This window comes from Gambusia affinis, linkage group LG16, assembly GCF_019740435.1.
Source record: "Gambusia affinis linkage group LG16, SWU_Gaff_1.0, whole genome shotgun sequence".
Taxonomy (NCBI): Eukaryota; Metazoa; Chordata; class Actinopteri; order Cyprinodontiformes; family Poeciliidae; genus Gambusia; species Gambusia affinis.
Window position 1 is genome coordinate 2390567 of NC_057883.1, and position 18084 is coordinate 2408650.

The 18084-nt window shown below is 39.4% G+C and overlaps 2 protein-coding genes across 4 annotated transcripts in view; both read right to left on the bottom strand.

Annotated features, from left to right (window-relative positions):
• mapkbp1 (mitogen-activated protein kinase binding protein 1) overlaps window positions 1-14454 on the bottom strand; it is a 35847-nt gene extending 21393 nt beyond the window's left edge. For all 3 annotated transcript variants that reach the window (XM_044142719.1, XM_044142721.1, XM_044142718.1), the window contains exons 1-2: window positions 13970-14454; window positions 1925-2016 (exon numbers count right to left, since the gene is read on the bottom strand). In XM_044142719.1, the coding sequence (XP_043998654.1) occupies window positions 1925-2016; window positions 13970-14086 (209 nt within the window). In that variant the 5' untranslated portion in view covers window positions 14087-14454. The remainder of the gene's footprint in view (window positions 1-1924; window positions 2017-13969) is intronic.
• Window positions 14455-16273: 1819 nt separating this feature from the next.
• The window catches only part of mgaa (MAX dimerization protein MGA a), a 31885-nt gene continuing 30074 nt past the window's right edge, over window positions 16274-18084 (bottom strand). The window contains exon 29 of the mRNA XM_044142722.1: window positions 16274-17781. Coding sequence (XP_043998657.1) covers window positions 17192-17781 — 590 coding nt within the window. The 3' untranslated portion in view covers window positions 16274-17191. The remainder of the gene's footprint in view (window positions 17782-18084) is intronic.

Sequence of the window (18084 nt, forward strand, 5' to 3'; positions counted from 1 at the left end):
GCCTTTTGTTCCAAAAAACCAAAATTTCCAATAAAGGCCGTGGTGGGTAACAGGAAAGTTTTCGGATTTGAACGCACTTTTGTATTGATTTATTTAATGCAAAAGTATAGACAAAATAATAACTAAAAACATCTTGTAGCTTAGTCAAAACGAAAAATAATCTCACTTTAATGTTTGACGGTACAACAAAGTGGTTTGAATTCATTCTAGTCCACACAGACATTTGCCAAACAAACCTCCTCCACAAAGCACCGGTGTGTTCTTAATTACACAAATTAATGGGAGGGTCTAAACAATTAATCGTAAAACAATTCCAAATATAAAAATTAATTACAAATTTTGGTTCTAAATTAATTTAAACATATTCTAACAACCCAAAGAACAAGCTAAATTGGTAGAAATTATAAACTACAAAAACTTAGCATAAATGGCCACAACAGTTGAAAAACTGTTTTTCATTTAGCGCTTTTGCTAACCTTGAAAACTTTTTCAAAAACAGAAGTTCTCTTCAACCTAAATTCTGAGCAAATAAAGTTCTCAGGAAGGAAAGCTTATTCCCCTATACAAATTTGCCCTGAATTTTGTCACTGTGTACACCAAAAGATTTTAAAGTAAAAGACATAAAATGGGAATTAAAGGTGAAATAAACTACAGCTTTGTGGGTATAAATGTGTAGACTGCTTTGGGTTTGAGTAAGTTAGGACTGCAGCTCAGGGTCAAACTTTCTGGGTTCTAACAGAAAGTCTGTAAGTCTGTTTGCTGACGGACTGAAAAAGGTTCCAGCCTGAGTGTCCTGACAGCAGTTTGTGTGTCTGCTGTATGAAACCATGCAGAGCTGGAGTATTAAAGGACTTCATCACGTGATGAAGAAGACCCAGTCAGCATTTTCTTTGCCTGACTGTGAACTGGACGGTCGTGCAGCACATCTGCAATGCAGCAGAGGGTTGGGGCTGCAGGAGGAGGGGTCTCTGCTCTGTCGGATCCTTCTGTTACTCCTGTATGCTACTGGACCCGTGGTACAACACGGCTGCAGCTGATTTAGTCTTTGCTGCTATTTGTTATCACATCCCCTTTTCAGATGAGTAAAAAAACAACAGATCTAAAAACAGTTTGATGCATTTCATAGACACATTGCTAAAGCTGATGTCTGTAACTGCAGCCTAATTGCACACAGCCCAGGATGTAGACAGTAGTGACATAATACAATCAGACACAGACTGTGCAGCACGTCTGCAGAATCAAACCGATGAGGAAAAGCCCAGCCTCATTAAATCCTTCTGCTCTGCTTAAAACATCACATTTACAGTGTTGCATGAACGTCTCTTTATTTTTGCCCAGAATGACCTAGATTCACCCCCACTGCCCCCCCACACCGTTCCACTAACCCACTCTCTAGTCTTTACTTGAGCGTCTCTCAGTAAGCTGAAGTCTTTGCTGTCGAGCTGATGTGGAACCTGAACACATACCGACCAATCATAATCTCCATAGCCTCCCACACCTGCAGCTGATTGGAGAATTCAATTTTGCAGTGTTGGGGTAAAGCAGTTAACACGGCTGATCCGTGGACACCGGCATTCTTCTAACAAAAAACAATGGTTCTTTTCCAGGTTTTAAATGTGTGCCAAATGAATGTACGCTGCACCTAAGGCTTATTTATAGTTGTAATAAATTAATACAGGGGCTGCACAGTGGTACAGTTGGTAGCGCTGTTGCCTTGCAGCAAAAGGTCCTGGGTTCGATTCCTGGCCCGGGATCTTTCTGCATGGACTTTCCATGTTCTCCCTGTGAATGCGTGGGTTCCCAACTTTTTAATATGGTTTGGTTTATTTCAACATCTTAATATTCTTATCTGCTGCTACATCACATCCCAGCAACTTTGACCATCATCACACAGGCCCCGCCCACATCCCATCCACACACTCACCCAGCAGGATACGCCAGCAGTCCGGTACGCGGGTCACAGGCCAGCGCTCGGTTTCCTGGAGATGTGATCCCAAGAACCTTCTCCAACGTCACCTGCAGTGCAAAGGTCAGACGTCATTTTGATGCAGCTTCATAAAATATTTATTCTCCACTTAGTCTCAAAAACAACTCCAACAGAGGTGGACTCAGACTCCAGCCAGAACTCCTCCCGGTCAGTAAAAGTGCCAAACTCAGGTTTGTCTCATCTCTTTAGATTGAGACTGATCCTCTGAGAATGAGAGACATACCTTAATCCTCCAAACAACAACGACCAACTTTGCACAAGAGATAAAAACTACAATTCTCAAAATACTTTGGAATAGGAAAAACAAGAATTTGTACAAATTTAGAGTTATTACATACCAAAGCCATTACAGAACTTTGGAATAGGTCTGCTTTTCCACAGTCATCATTCCATCACTCTTTGAGAAAAGGTTTGATCCTCCCTCTCTTCTATTCTGGATTTCTGTGGTAGAGGATCACATTGCTATACAAACAATGTTCACCCGTATTTACAGCAGATGTCACTGGTTATACATTTCCTTCAAAGCAGAACCTATAGAGATATGATGGTGACCTCTGACCCACTAATCAATTCATAAAGAGGCAGGCAGCGCTGAGACAAGTCAGAGGAAAATGGGAGACAGTGGAATATGTTATTCTAGTATGACTTAAAATGATTCATATTACCATTGAATTTGTTGTTTTTCGGTTTTTCGATACAATTGACTGTGTTTGAAACATTTAGATTGAATAAAATGAATCACAGCTGACAGATTTCAATTTGTTCATGTTGATGAGAATGCTAAGGAGTACCACAGGGTTCAGTGTTTGAGCTACTTCTTTTTACTTTATATATTCTTCCAGGTGGAAATCTTAAGAATCAAATGTGGATACATTTCCATGGTTATGTTGGGGATCCTTGGCTATATTTTCCATGCAGTTTGACAAATCTAAACAGAATTATCAAAAACATTTGCATTTTGTTATTATGGCGCCCTAAAACATCTGAATTCAGGCGATACACAATGCTGCTGAGTTTGATTCAAGCAAAAAAGAAGAAATCATGTGTCTGTATCTTACTGTATTCCATGTGGTATTAACAGTACTTTGGCCATTTTGATATTAGATGACTAATAGAGCAGGACAGTCTAGCTGTGGTTGGCGCTCCTGCCATCTTGGGTGTGGATCTTGTGTAATCTCTCTGTTTGAAGAGTTTGCATAATCTCTTGGTGCAGAGGTACTAAGTAGGTGTTCTTCAGATTAAATCAGTTTCACTTCACAGTACAAATACATGTACATTTGTGTATGGAAGCATGGGAGGAGGGACAGACAGACGGAAGAAGGGACATATGGATGGATGGCTCCCTGTCCATCCAGTGAGTTGATCTACCCGAATTTATACCAGTCTGAAAATGATAAATTCAGGTCTTCATAGCTCCAAGTACAGATGCAACAGTTCCCTTACGCAACAGACTGCTTTCCATTTTGTCTCACACTAGTCTTCACTTAACAGACTGTAAGCCCATCTGCTGACAGGAGTACAGTAACTGACTTTGATCAAACAAACACTTACTTCATGCTCCATGCTCCTTTTAAGTGTCCTGATGTGATCTGATCAAAGTGTTAGGAAGATGCTCTGCTCATCAGTCATTCAAACTGTTTATCGGTCTGAACTTAAAGCTGTTTGTTGTGAAGCTCAGTGCTAAGCTAACAGCAGAAAACTTCAGCTCTGACTCAGTCTGTCCTCCTCTCACATGACTCTCCTCCTTCTGCACCAAACTCTATTTATATTTTTACTCATTCTGCTCTGACTTCAGTGTGAGAAGAGAGCCCCATCTGACTGAAAAAGGCCATTTGTTTGATTCAGCAGCTGCCACTTACTCTGTTTAACATGTCCATAGTGGCTACTGATGGTGGTCAGGCAATTTAAATCAAAAACAGAAGTCACATAGTTCTTTTTAAATATGAAGTCACAGTGTCCAACAAGTGAGTAAACTACTGGACATATTAAAGGGAGTACAGCTTCTACCCGGCCTGTCCGGTCTAATGACCTCAACCTGAAAGGAAGTATATACATCAGATTAATTGATAAATAGGCTGATTATCAAAAGTATCAGAATGTTGGCAATACTTTGATGTACGGAAACTTTTTTTTCTCCAGGGATTCTGTATCCTTGTTAGAATAACCAAGACACTGAAACACATGAACCATCAATTTGTCCAACCAATCATATTTGGAATTTAAGCTAGTGAGTATGTTCTTAATAGCTGCAGGGCACACTCATTGACCCAATGACAATGGATGTAATGTAGCAAGTCACAGTGAGCGAGCTACAGGGATATGAAAATGCCAACAAGTGCAGATTTGGTTGATGATCAGAGTGAGTTTGATAGTGCCTGACCAGTGACTGACTGCTTTGAAACTCAAAAAATGCGCTGAGGCACACAGTGAGCAGAGGTCACCAATGTTCTGCAGATCTTCAAAGTTCATGTGACCTTCAGATTAGCTGAAGAACTGCACAGAAAGAGCTTCAGGTAATAAGTGTCCATAGCCAACAGCAAACGCTCTCACACAAACGGCACAAAATCTCGGTGAGCTCCAAGTGTAAAGAAACAATGACTGCTTAAGAGGCTCCAATCTGCTCTCATAACATTCAAGGTGCAGTATGTAACTTTTATTAACAAAATGTTTTTTATATTTTAAAACTGTCCTCATATCATGACAGTATGAGACATAATCTGTGAATAGATCAACCTCCTCCACCTTCTCCCTGAGCTACTATTGACGTCTGAACACCTCTCCTGACCACAAACAACCAATCAAATCCAGGAGGTGGGTCTCAGCGCTGTCAATCAACCTCATGTCCTCACTGCCAAATGGGCTAATGACAGACAAGCAACTTACCTTTCCAGGAAAGCCATTTATCCGTCCTCATTGATGGACATACTGACTAACCTAGCATTCATGACAGGCTCTGCTAACTCTAGCAGAGAGCATGGAGGACAAAGAGGATGAGCAGTTAAGACCCTCCTCCTGGTTCTGATTGGTTGTTTCTAGTTAGTACTCGGAGCATGGGAGAAGGTGGAGGAGTTAATTTTTTTTCACATATTAACTGTCTCATACCATACTGTCACAACAGTTAATGAGAGTTGCAAAAATATATTTTTATTAAAAGTGACATACTGCAGCTTTAATATAAATGGACAAATATGCCTTCTCTTAAGTTTTACACCAGCAGTCAGGCTCACTAGTGTAGATGACAGACCTCCTGCAGGTAGGTTTGGGACAGCAGACTGGAGTCTCTATCAGCTGAACAGCTGCTTTCTATGGCAGCTTGCAGGCTGCACATGGTTGGTGTAGGCTCTTTTCCTATTGGTTCTACTCTGATATCTAGTAAGGTTGTGTGGCTCCTGTGTGTGAGGGGAAAGATAGTACGATGAGTTTTTATTAGCTGTATCCATTTCTTTGAATGCTTTGACCCAGTTTAACATTTGGTTTATAGATACTTGTATTTTATATGTACTTATATCCAAGCATCATGAAGAAGGTTGCAGACTGTCAACAATTTGTTAAGCATACACTGGAACCAATAGCTGCATTTGTCAGTCATTTGCTTAGATAACAGAAACTGGAAGTGGTGAGTTTGGATGCAACTCTGTTGAGTCTGAATAGAAATGTCAGTAGGCTGTGCTGTCAATTTATCACAGATAAATAAATGAGCAAGTGCAAAACATAGTATTTTTGTAATTTAACAGTGATGCCTTGGGTGGAGCACAACAAGGCTGCTTTGGCCCCAGTGACCTATGTTGTCTTTGCCCACATGTTGAGCTCAGAGGCAGGGGTGACAGTAAGTGGGAGCTCAAGTTGAGAGGACATGCAAAGAGCCAGAATGACCTTATGGTTTGAATAAACACATCAAGGTATATCAAGGTACACTAAAAATATATATTTCTGTTATGGGCATGTTTAAATTCAGATGTACTGACATGCAGTAACAACACATCACAGAGAAGATGGTTGTTTGCAGATGCCAATTGTGCGTCAGATTTGTGGGTGTACCAGAAACATATGAATACAAAGGTTCCGACCGAAACTTTCTGAGCAGAAAGACAAAGACAATCAATTGCATTAAAATTTTTGTGTTAAATGAATCAAAATGAATGTGTTAAAGTCCCGGTTCTACAGAAAATATTTACAAATATTTCTAAAATATATTTTTAGAACAAAACTTCAGGGTGAATGAGAGAGACTCTTCTCAATACTGTGAGGAACACAGCAGAGCAGTTTTAGAGGTGCTTCCTAATCTTTTCTGTTGACGCTTCACATCTTTATCCACACTGAACCCAGACTAATGGAAAAATAAGTGGAGCTAATTCCACTAAGCTTTCCTGAAGTACTTTGAATACCGCGGAAACAGCAGCAGGGATTCCTCTGTTGTACAGCTGAATCACATGTTAACCCACCATTGGTAAAAATCTGTGATTGGAGGCTTTAAAAGTGCTGCTTATTGTTTCCGCGTTGTTTATGGGATGTCAAGCGTTGGTTCATAAACAGCTGGACAAGTTTTTCAAGAAAACTATTCCACATGTTGGATATGAATGGAAGAATAAGCAAACTAAATAAAAATAAACACTACTGAATCACTCAGCTGCTAGTGTGATCCAATGTTGTAACTGATATGAGCTCAATGTGGTGATGGACAAATATTTTTTGCTCAGTGTTTTCTTTGGAATAACGCCTGACGCTCATGTCAACGTGACAAAAGTCAACATGCTGGAACGCTTGAAGGCACGCTGTTGAGACATGCATGACTAACCTGTAATCTGTTTAACACAGGAGAGAAAATGTAAACCACGCTGTTCCACATTCACCATGCACACGACCTGCTGCTGGCGTGACGCTAACCTTAGCAGGGCAAATGTCAAAGTTCAAGGCAGGACACGTCAGGAAAAGCCGTTCCTGCCACAGTGCAGGTTTGCAGACAAACGTCTGAACAAAACAAAGGATTTCTGGGATACATGTCCTTTGCAGAAATGAGAACAAAGTTAGGAGATGTCTGGCCATACCACCCAACACAACGTTTAGAGAAAACCAACTACAGCACAGTGTTAGATGGGTGATGATGTGGGCTTGCTGCGGGAACAGGAGATGTGACAAGATACTGAGCGGTTTCTACATATTTACACTTTTCTTTATTGCTCCTGCAAAACTCAGCAGTGGAAGGTTCTGGCATATTTTCAACAAAACAAATAGAAACCATTTTTTAATGTTCTTATTATTTAGCCAAGTGTTGAAAAGAAGAGTTATGGACTATTAAGGCTTCAGACATCCCCGGATGGATTATAGACGAAAGCATTCAATGTGCTAATCCAAAAATTAAGCAAACGAATGTCAAAACGACAAAGACAGCACCAGAGCTTTAGCAAAACCCCAACAGAGGAGCTTCTCCCCTGGGTGTTTTACTGGAAGCTCCTCCTACAAGACAAACAACCACTGTTAATTTAAAAACCACACCAAGATGACAGACAATATGTTGAAGTCAGAACATCTGCCTATTACTACAGCTGTCATTAAAATATGATATTATTATATTGCTTAGGCATGTATTCTTCTAGCAGTGGACACAAACACCCCCAGGAAGTGCTTTACAAATGAAACATCCCATAATCCTGTTTGACTATTGTCCTGCTCTGCCTTGAAAGACTGGAAAAAAACCCTGAAGATTATGAGAAACTGTAAACTACATCAGGAGTCCGTCCATAATAAAACCAGACAGAATTTACTTAGTGTATCTTAGTTGCATCTTAAGCAGAAAAAGAAGAGTTATCATTGATCCTCCCAGCAGAACTCTGGGACAGTGGTTTACATTCCTGATAGTATTTGCATTATTTGCACTGTTTTATTCATTGTAAATAACATTTCTGCTGATATTTGCACGTCTCTCTTTGCACGGTTTTATTTTCACATGTTGTAAACAGTCAGTTGTTTTTAATACACAACTACACATGCACAATTTTATTCTGCTCTATTTTTGACAACCGCACAGTATTTTTTGCTGCATTTTTTCCCTTACTGTACAGTATGTTACTCAGTTTCATTATTATTATTTTTTTCCCCATCAGGGGGTCTTTTTGTGGGCTCTAGTGTCCCTTATACCACAGTGGGCTGACAGGAAGGGGGGGAGGGAGAGGGGGAAAGACATGCGGCAAATGTCGTCGGGTCCGGGAATCGAACCCGCGACGGCCGCGTCGAGGACTGAAGGCCTCCAAACGTGGGGCGCGCTACCCTCTACGCCACCGGAGCACGCCCCTCAGTTTCATTTTTTATAACTTTTTACACTTTTATCTTTGGGTGAACCCCATGCGTCGATTGTCTGTCACTTTACTGCTGTTACACTTTAAATTTTTCCCACTGTGAAACAATAAAAGATATTTCTATTAAATGTTGTTCTTCTGTTATCACAGCTCAGTAATTCAGGATTCTTGCTTTAAGGTAGAACCTAAACAAACACACATAATCCTATCAACTGGCCTTGGTGCAACAAAATAAAGGAATCTGCATAATCATTTATTTGTTCATGCAGAGGGCATAGATTAACTTGTGAATATGAAAGAAATTCCAAGCAATTTTCCCCAAAGAATCTCAATGAAAAATCAGCAGTGAGACCTTTAAAAAAGCCTTGAATAAACGAATGGCTGCATGTTGTAAACAAGAAAGGACAGAAATAACATAAAAACCACTGAGTTATTGTGGTCAATATGAACATTTCAGATACTAACTCTGCACTTTGGTTTAGTTTTGGGAAATAAATAATAATATAATGTCATACTGAGTGGTTCCTCTGGGGTTCTATGTACACAGTGTGAAAATCTGGAAAGAACTGGCCCATTTTTTTTTTTTTTATCATGTCTTGATTTATAAGCCTATTAAATAGTAGAGAGTATAGTTTATAGCACAATGTAAGGTGCTCTGTCTAAACAATACCGTAGCCATGTGTTAGCTGTCTCTGTTGGAAAGAGTCTTTGTTTTAGAGACAAGTCACATGCTGATCGTTTTTCTTGTCTGGGTTACATTTTTGGGTCAAAGGAAGCTCTGAAAGATCTTTTCTTTTCAAAAATGCGCTGATTGTCCAAAGACCGGACACAGTGGAAGAAACGGCCCACATGCTTGTTGGTGTGTCAGCCAAATGCAGACACACCAATCCTCTTTCTTTCTATATATATATTAAAAACAAAACTAAAAAACAATAATGTTACTCACAAGGGACAGTGCTAAAAGATCACATTTGCTCCAATACTAACCAGGAATGTATAAAATTCTCCTGGTGTGATAATCCTGAGTGAAAATATCACAGTTTCACTGCGTTTATGTGACAATTAATAACAGAAATTAGATTCACATCAACTAACTGATTTGTCTTAGTAGAAAACCAACAATCATTCCTCCTGTTGAAGGAATGTGTTGCATTATAACTACAGTTATAATGTTCTTATTTATTGTTTTATATTCTGAAAAGATGCTGAGTTTAGAGGTAAAAAACAAAAAGAGGTCCTTGCAACTCTGGTTTTCACAAATCAGACATTTGATAGTAAATTTAAAAGTATCATTTTATAAGTTTGATCAATAAACAGTTTGACTCCATTACTTGTTTCTATCTGATACAAATACAGAAGCCATTGAAAGGAAAAGATGACTGTCTCAGGAGGAAGCTGTTATATGACAAAATGAATCCTGTAAAAAAAAGTTGTTTTGTTTCCATTTTCCAGTGTAGTTCATAAGTAAACAACATTATCACTCTAATGATCTAAAGACGTCATTTCTGATCAAATCTCTTCATACAAACAATGAAGAGCAGGTAAGTAGCTCCTCCTCCAAAGATGTGTTTGAATGTGGAATGTGATTCTCTTTGTTTACCGATCAGATCTGCTCAGCAGACGCATCACAAATGAAAATTCCTACTTTCCTCTGTCCTTCAATGCGTTGAAAAGTTTTATTTATTACGGACTTTTCAAGGTTTGCAGATTGTTTTTAAGTGTGTTTTTTTTTAGCCATCAGAGCTAAATGGTATTTGCAAGTCCAGACATCTACTAAATCAGAGATCAGATATTGGCCACAAAATCTCTGATCAGTGCATTTCTAGTGAATGACTGTGATATAGAAATGGGAAAAACATTAGAAGGAATAAAGCATTACTACCTCTATCAGGGAATCGCTTACACGTTTTTTTAAAGTCCTAGTTTGTTTTTAAAAATGGGAGAATAGTATTAATAATTTACAGGTAAATACAAGAGACTATAGTCAGGTAGCTAATCTCTAGTCTCATTAGCAGGTTGATATTAAAGCACAATAATAAATAAAAGGATAAAACATAGCACTACAAAATAAGAAATGCATAAAACAACCTACATATAACCAATACAATCAATATCTCCTTACATATACTCAACGCTGAAATTTCTTTTGGCTTTTCAAGAGCCAGTTCATAAGATGTATTTTAAATGAGATGAGAAGTGAAACATCACATCTCATTTGGAACCAGTGGTAGTCCCATTTAATTGTTGAAATAAAAGGTTTCTATAAATCAATTTTCCAGTCTTCAGGAAGAAAATCACAAACTGACCCAAAGCAAACTTCAACAACAAACCAAAAATCGTTTATGAGCCAGTAAAAGCCTGATCGGTGCATCGCAGCAAACCTGCCGTGTACCCCACACTGATTCTATGTTAGCAATTTGTCTGATCTGATGGTTGAGACAAGGAGGGAAAAGGTCAAGAAAACACTTGAGGATAAGTGGAAAGAAGAAGAAGAAGAAGTTTCTAAATATGGATGTGAAGTTTGACTCTATTATGATGTGAAATCACAGAGTTCAGATGAGGATCTACCCTCTCTAGTCCACTGCTGTTTGCAGTTTGTAATGCTAGCTGTGCTAACTGTGTTACTAACTGTTATAAGATACACTTCATGATCACTTGTTTTCTAATGTGTCAAAAAAACAAAAAAAAACAAAATTGGTCTTTATAGTAGCAGTTATTATTTATCACCCTAACCCTAGATGTATCTCCTCTGATTTCTGAAAGAGCTCCATTTTATAGATTTGCTTCAAGTAAACGACCAGAGGCGCATTTCACTTTTCAACAGTTTGTAATGTAACAGTACATTTTAAATGCAGTATTTTGCCACACGTTTAGTAAAAAGAACAAAAAAATACAATGTTTCTGCATAGTGAACATCCAGGTCACCCATTTTCACACGGGGTCATAAGGCCAAAAATAAACCTTAAAGTTTTATATTAATTCCACAAAAGCACATTATCTGGTGTTTGTTGTACAAGTTGCACATTCTACAAGAAAAAACTGATCATTTTTCACTGTTAAGTCAGAAATTTGTAAGCAGTCTAAAATCCCCTCAGGGAGTTGAAGACACCCTGTTGAAGCGGTGAGTTCAGGTACAATCTGGATATCAGAACATTTCCCCGGAGCAGACTCCATGGAGCCATGTTGTATTCCAGATCCCGTTCGATGAGTTCATGACGAGTCGGCACCCAGGACACGTTCTGAGTCAGGAAGTACAACTTGCACTTTGGAAAATATCCAGATGTGCATCTCATAAATTTATTGCTTAAACCTCAGGGGACCGCTGGCGTTTTTGGTGGCAAATGTCTGAGTTTTTTGGGGGGTTTTCATCCAAATTTCTGACTTTAGAATGTCAGAGAATATTTTACTTTTCATATTTAAAATATATGAATTCAATAATAATTTTTTTTTTTTCTTGCAAATTTTCGGCTTTTCAACATGCAAAAATATCCAATTTGTTTCTTGTAAATATGTGAAATTAATCTAGAAATATTTTAATTTCTCCCTTGTTAATCTACAGGGGTTTTTTTTTGTGGAAATGCACTCTTCTATGTTCATGTTCTTTATTTCCTTTGAACTACAACGGCCCTAATACTTTGTTGTAGCTGACCGTTTCAGGTGTCTGAAGTATTTCGTTCACTCCCACAGAGGAAGCTTCCTGCTGAGAGCAGATCATCCTGAACCAGAATCTGAGCCATGATGGACAGCAACATGGCTGCAGAGAATATTTTACTTTTGTAGTTACTAATTTGACTGATTTCCGCATGTGTGTCGCTCATAAACGCTGCAATTAGTTGTAAGGACAAACAGATCATTAAACTCTTACAGTGGCCTAAATAGATCAGGAGATGCTCTTCTCTCTTTATGACATAAACGTTGCAGATGAAAATGTTTTTAATCACATTTAAACCTCCGAGTTCCCTGCATGGAATACTGAAGTTGGTTTGTTGCAGGATTTGTGTTTAACTACTGATTCTGGCTGAAAGCTGAACTCTTGCAGCACATCTGATCACAGCAGTTTAACAGGTTTTCTGCAGGGATGAGCACGCGAACGTTTCCAGAAGGCAGGAGCGTTCACGACAAACGGCTTCTTCGGTTTAAAAAAAATGCCACGCACAGTCGAAGGGATCACTTCCTGAAGACTGCTTTCTACCCACAGGGAAGCTAAATTCTCACCACAACTATGTGTGACCAGATGTTTGTTCCCACAACACCAGTGAAACAGGTCTGGTGAGCCTCAGAGGAGCCCAAAGCGCAGCTGAAGCTTGATAGAGTGGTTAATGGAATAATGAGAGGGAACAAGGCCCGTTTTGATTAATCAGACGAGTGATGGATAGCAAAGCTCTCGTCTTTTTATGCTTAAATATCACAATCCACGACTTGAGTCTGAAAAGCAAAAGATTCAAACCGATCAATTGGCCAGAGTTTGGAACCGGACAATATTTCCTGAATAATTTCTGATCAATAGCTGGGTTAGTGGCAATCTGTCAGGTGATTAAAAGTATCTCAGAAGTCATATTTTCAGGATCTAAACATTATATGACATCATTCTATAACAGTATACTAAACTACCAGCAGCATGAGCATTAGAGGTGTTTCCATTCATTGTGCAGTTTGACAATTTGAAATTAAATTTGCTTACTGGAAACACGTTCATTTAAAAAACTAACTCTCTTTTTGATCAAATGTTTGTTTTGGTGCCAGGATGAGATGTGGGCGGGGAGGGGCAGCATCGGCCATATCCAAATAAGATTATTTCACAAAATTGAAATGGAACGTTTTTTTCCCACATCACATGAGTCACATAATCAATAAACGGATGTTACTACTGTTACTACACAAAGAAGAAGATGACAGGTAGTGTTTGGAGGTTGATGGCATGGTGTGTTTTTAATGACACATGTCGCTGAATAAGCTTATTCAGGTGTGGTTTAAATTGCCTTTCTCATATAATGGAAACACTGCAATTGCAAAATTGTGCTTTTTCAACATCGGTAGAATATAGAGAAAGTTTTGAACACATTTGTAATGGAAACACATTTTTTTCTGATGAATAAAAATGAAATAAATGGCTCAAATGCTTGGCTGCAGTTCCTTCATTTTTAATTGGATCCAAAGCTACTAACTTAGTCAAGGTTCCTGGAGCAGTTTTCTATTTTTATGTGTCTTTATAAAACAAATACAATCACTTTAAATCTGAATCTGCAGTTTAGATCACCAGGATAATTGGAAATCCGTTTCAGCATAGAAAAACCTTACTGGTCCCTCTCTAATGTTTGGTCAAGAAAAGTTCAAACCAAAGACTTTCTTGGAGAGAGAATGAATTGAGAATGTGTTTTGGAAGTGAATAACTGAGCCTGTGGAACAATGGGACAGAGGAAACATGTTGCTTTTAGAGTGAAACATTCCTGAAAGCGTTGGAATGTCACTTTAAGGTCCACAGTTTCAAATGACAGTGGGATAATCCGTTAACGCTGTGTAATACCACGGTTATTAACAACGAAAAGACAAGAAGACACACTAGTGGAGGAGCAGCAGCATGTAGAGGAGCCGTCATAGTAACCGGGTCAGCAGACACACACCGTTATACATCTGAGTGCATGTGTGTGTGTGTGTGTGTGTGTAGGGTCTGCGGTGGAGATGTACGCACCTTGCCGCTTAGGTCGTTTTTGTGCCGCGCGGTACCGCTCCGTCTCAGCTTGATGGACGGGGAGCGCAGCAGGTTCTTGATGCGCGTGCGGATCGTTCCGCTTCCCTCCGCGGACATCTCGACGTTAGCTGCCGGCTAGTTGAATCTGTCAGCGCCGGCCAGCTCTCACGTAGCTCACGGTCAAGCGTAAATCGCCCTATGCTCTGCACCAGCGTCCGCTGGTGTGGTCATCTTGTCTAGAGTCCGAGGTGGGCCAGAGCCTTTCAGAGAGCCTGGGCCTGGTTCGGTTGAAGTTCATTCGGTCCGAATGCGCTCACCATATTAGCCTGTTTGTCTCTTGCTGCAGTAAAAGGTAAATCCAGTCAGGCTGGAGCGAGACGACTCACTCTCCGACAGCGTTAAGTTAGCAGGCGGCACGTGAAACCTGCTTCCGGTAGTGCTTTTCACGATAAGATGACCAACGTACGCTCTGGAGGTCAAACGGTTTACAGTTAGATTTTTGTTTTGGTTTAAATTTTTCTCTTTTTTTTCATAAGCAAAACAAACAAAAAAAAAACCCACCGAACTCCATATTCTAGCTGAACTTTGTTAACAATCAATAAGACATTTATTGTATTGTGATAAATCAGTCTTGTTAGTTTTGTTACATCTCAATGTTGCTTTTGACACAGTCGATCACAACACAGTTATATTCTGTAAATTAGTATACATTTACAAAGTGCCTTTTGAAAATAGCAACTTTTGGTTAAGCCCACATTTCTGTTTTTGAAAATAATCTATTTATTGGGCTGATGTTAAATTATAATTTTTAATGTGATGTGTTTTTATTAATTAAAAGTGGAAAATCAAAAATAATTCACAGTAATAAAGGCTTTCAAGCATCAATCTCAGTGTAATTAATGTGTTTAATGTTTTTCTCTTATTGATAAAGTATTTAAAATAAAGTAGGCTTTTCGATAATTTTCTAATTTGTTGAATGGGTATGTATTCTCTTAGAAATGCTTCAATATGCTGTAGGGAGGAAGCAAGAGGCTGATTTGTTAGGACAAACTGGAATATTAGGAATCCAGTTCATTTATTTGAATGATAAATCTTCTACACACTCCAGGGTTACTTGTGGACTACCACAAGGTTCTGTTCTTGGCCCAATTCTCTTTACTATATACAATAATTGGTGAAATGATCGGAACATTGTAATGCTGATGATACTCAACTATATTTATTGATAAATATAATTTCCCTTTGTCTTCTTTGTGGTTTCCATCAGTAGTAACATCTGGTTGTTGATCACATCACAAGTGTGATACCAATAAAAGTGTTTCCATTGCAACTTTGCTAAATACAATAATTTTGTGGCAGCCAATATACCACCTCATCCAAGAGCAAAACCATTTAATCAAAAAAACGTTTTTCTCTAAATTTGTGTATCCATTAAGCAAATGTATTTTTGTGAATTCAACCTGGGGAATTTTATGGTCAATGAAAACACAGCTAAGGACATTTTGGCTGTAAGCTAATTAAGCTCTACTTAATGAATTCATCTGAATCTGATGATTTTGTACAATAATCTAAAGGATGGTAGAAGGTGGGGCAGCATCACGCAGCAGGGACAGGGCAACTGGTCAGAGTTCATTGGAAGATGACAGGAGTTAAATACAGAAGAAAACCTGTTGGAATCTCCAGAAGACTATTGTAGAGGTTTACCTTCCAGCAGGACAACCACCCTAAATATCTACATAAATGAAAGCCTATTAACATGATAAGAATGGTCTAGTCCAAGTCCAGAGACATACCCAAAAACGTCAAACCAGAATTTCTTAGTGGAGCTGAACAGGTGGATGCAAGACGTTCAGCATGATAGCTTAAGCAGGGTTTGTGCAGGTTTCATAAAACTCCAATTTCAGATCTTTTAAGACCTTTTTATAACCACCATCTATGGAACTTAAGACCTATAAATCACAAATAAATCGTATGGCTTGGCAACAGAAGTGAGTCAATGGCTAAGAAACTTCATCTAGTCAACTGGTGATAAATTTTCACTTATCCATGATGGACATGAAAAAGCTAGATATATTAGCAACTGCTTAGCAGTAAACATAACCACCCCAAGTCACAGAACGATATGAAGATATCTGTGCATGACTCAAACCTTTGCCTGACACGAGAACAAAAATAATAAATAACGCTAATATAAAAGATTAAATAGTCCAGCCAGTTTACATTTAAAACCAATTTACATTAAAAAATGAAATTAAGACATTTTAAGGCCATTTTCATTCTGTAGATCAAAGCCAAAAACACAAGTTTACTTTAAAAAAAATCTTTATTAATATTAAAGTGTTAAACAAGTAACATCATCTACTTCAAAAGTTTTTAACACAAATAAAAATAAATTCCAAACTTAAGCGACACAAGGCAGAACCCTTAAAGAACAACAATTTGCACTTATTTGAACTTCCAAACAAACAAACCCAGCCTGAAGCATTTCACTCCGGAATCATCTCAGGCTGTTTCAGGAGAAGGCTCGACATGAAGAGTGGGTCAGTGTGAAGGAAGTGAATACTGCATGTCAACAAACCTCTGACTGAAAGTAGAAGTAGAATATTTAGCAGCAAACAATATTTAGTAGAAAGTGGAATTTTTATTATTGTACACCAAACTTTACCGAGTCAAATTTAGAAAAAAAAAAACAAAGATATTCTTCAAGGGAAATTAACTTATATTCTCTCAGATATGATAACTATGGAGTGGAAGTTGGTAATAACTTGGTTTGAGTTTTTCTTTTTATATATTTATATATATAAATGAGAGTCTGTAGTCCAATGACTGTGAACCAGTCCAGGTTTCTGCTGTCTGAATTTGAGGCATCCATCTTTTTCCTTCAACACCTTTTATCCTGTTAACGAAGGCTGTGCCTGGTAATGTTGAGACTTTCTTGGGTGGCAACATCTGTGGATTTCTCTGTCTATCAAAAGATGAAAACCAAAATGTGTGGAGATCAGCGGATCGGCTCCTCTCTGCTCTGCTCCAGGGCGGCTGACGTCATCTCAGTCCACAAAGTCTAAAGCAGAAAAGTTGCAGCTTTATCGCAGAACTCGGAGGTTGTGAGAGCTCAAACAGAAAAATCAGAGCCGTGATGAATAAATCCATCTGATTCGGTTTCGGGAGCAGAAAGAAAACACGTTCCTAGTCATTGATGGTCGTTGCCCGGGTGACGTGAAGTCAGCTGGGGGAGTTTCCCCTCAGCCCCAGAGGAACCAGCCTCGGCATGGGCCTCCAAGCCACTCCGCCGGCCCCAGCCCCTCCCACTGTTGCTCCATTATTACTGCCTAGTCCCGCCTCTTTGGCTCCTCCCACCTTCATGTGCAGCAGAGGGGGCGGGGCCAGCACACCTTCATTAGAGCTCCCTAAAATTGGCCCTGGGTGCTCGGAGGCACGCTTCTGTTCCTCGGATCCGCTCGCCACCGGCGGATCAATCACCGCTGTTGTAGCCGTGGCAACAGTCTGCTGGTTAAGAAAAACTATTTCGTTAAGAAGGGAAGACAGGCTCTCGTTGTCCGAGTCCTGTCGGGCCGTCTGTCCAGCAGGATCAGACTGTCCGACGTCTAAGGGAGGGCAAGCAAAACCAGGGGGCGGAGCTGCACCCTGAGGAGGCGGAGCCAGCCCCTGGAGGGGGACTCCCATCTGGCTGGGTTCAGCAGACAGCAGCAGAAACGCAGGCGGAGCTGCAGCCAGCAGTGGCTGAAGCTCCTGGGTTCGGTGCGGTGTACTTCCTGGAGGAGCGGCAAACAGCACTTTGTCCTTGGGTGGTGCTGTGGAGAAACACAGTAATCAGTAGCAGGAAACCAGAGGTTTTATGGTAGACAGAAATAACAGTTTAGTTCCATTTTGGAAAGTTACAGTGAAAACAAGTTTGTTGGTATTTTTTTTTTTTTTTTTTAGGAAATTTCAAGTGAAATTATCTAAATTGGCAAGAACTGACTGGAGATTGATTTTGATGTGCTTCAAGGCTGATTACCCAGCTCCACTCTGATTGGCTTAGACATCTCATCATCCTTCACATTGCTTGCTCAGCATGTACAGTAGCTGAAATGTGTTCTTTTTTATTGTTCACG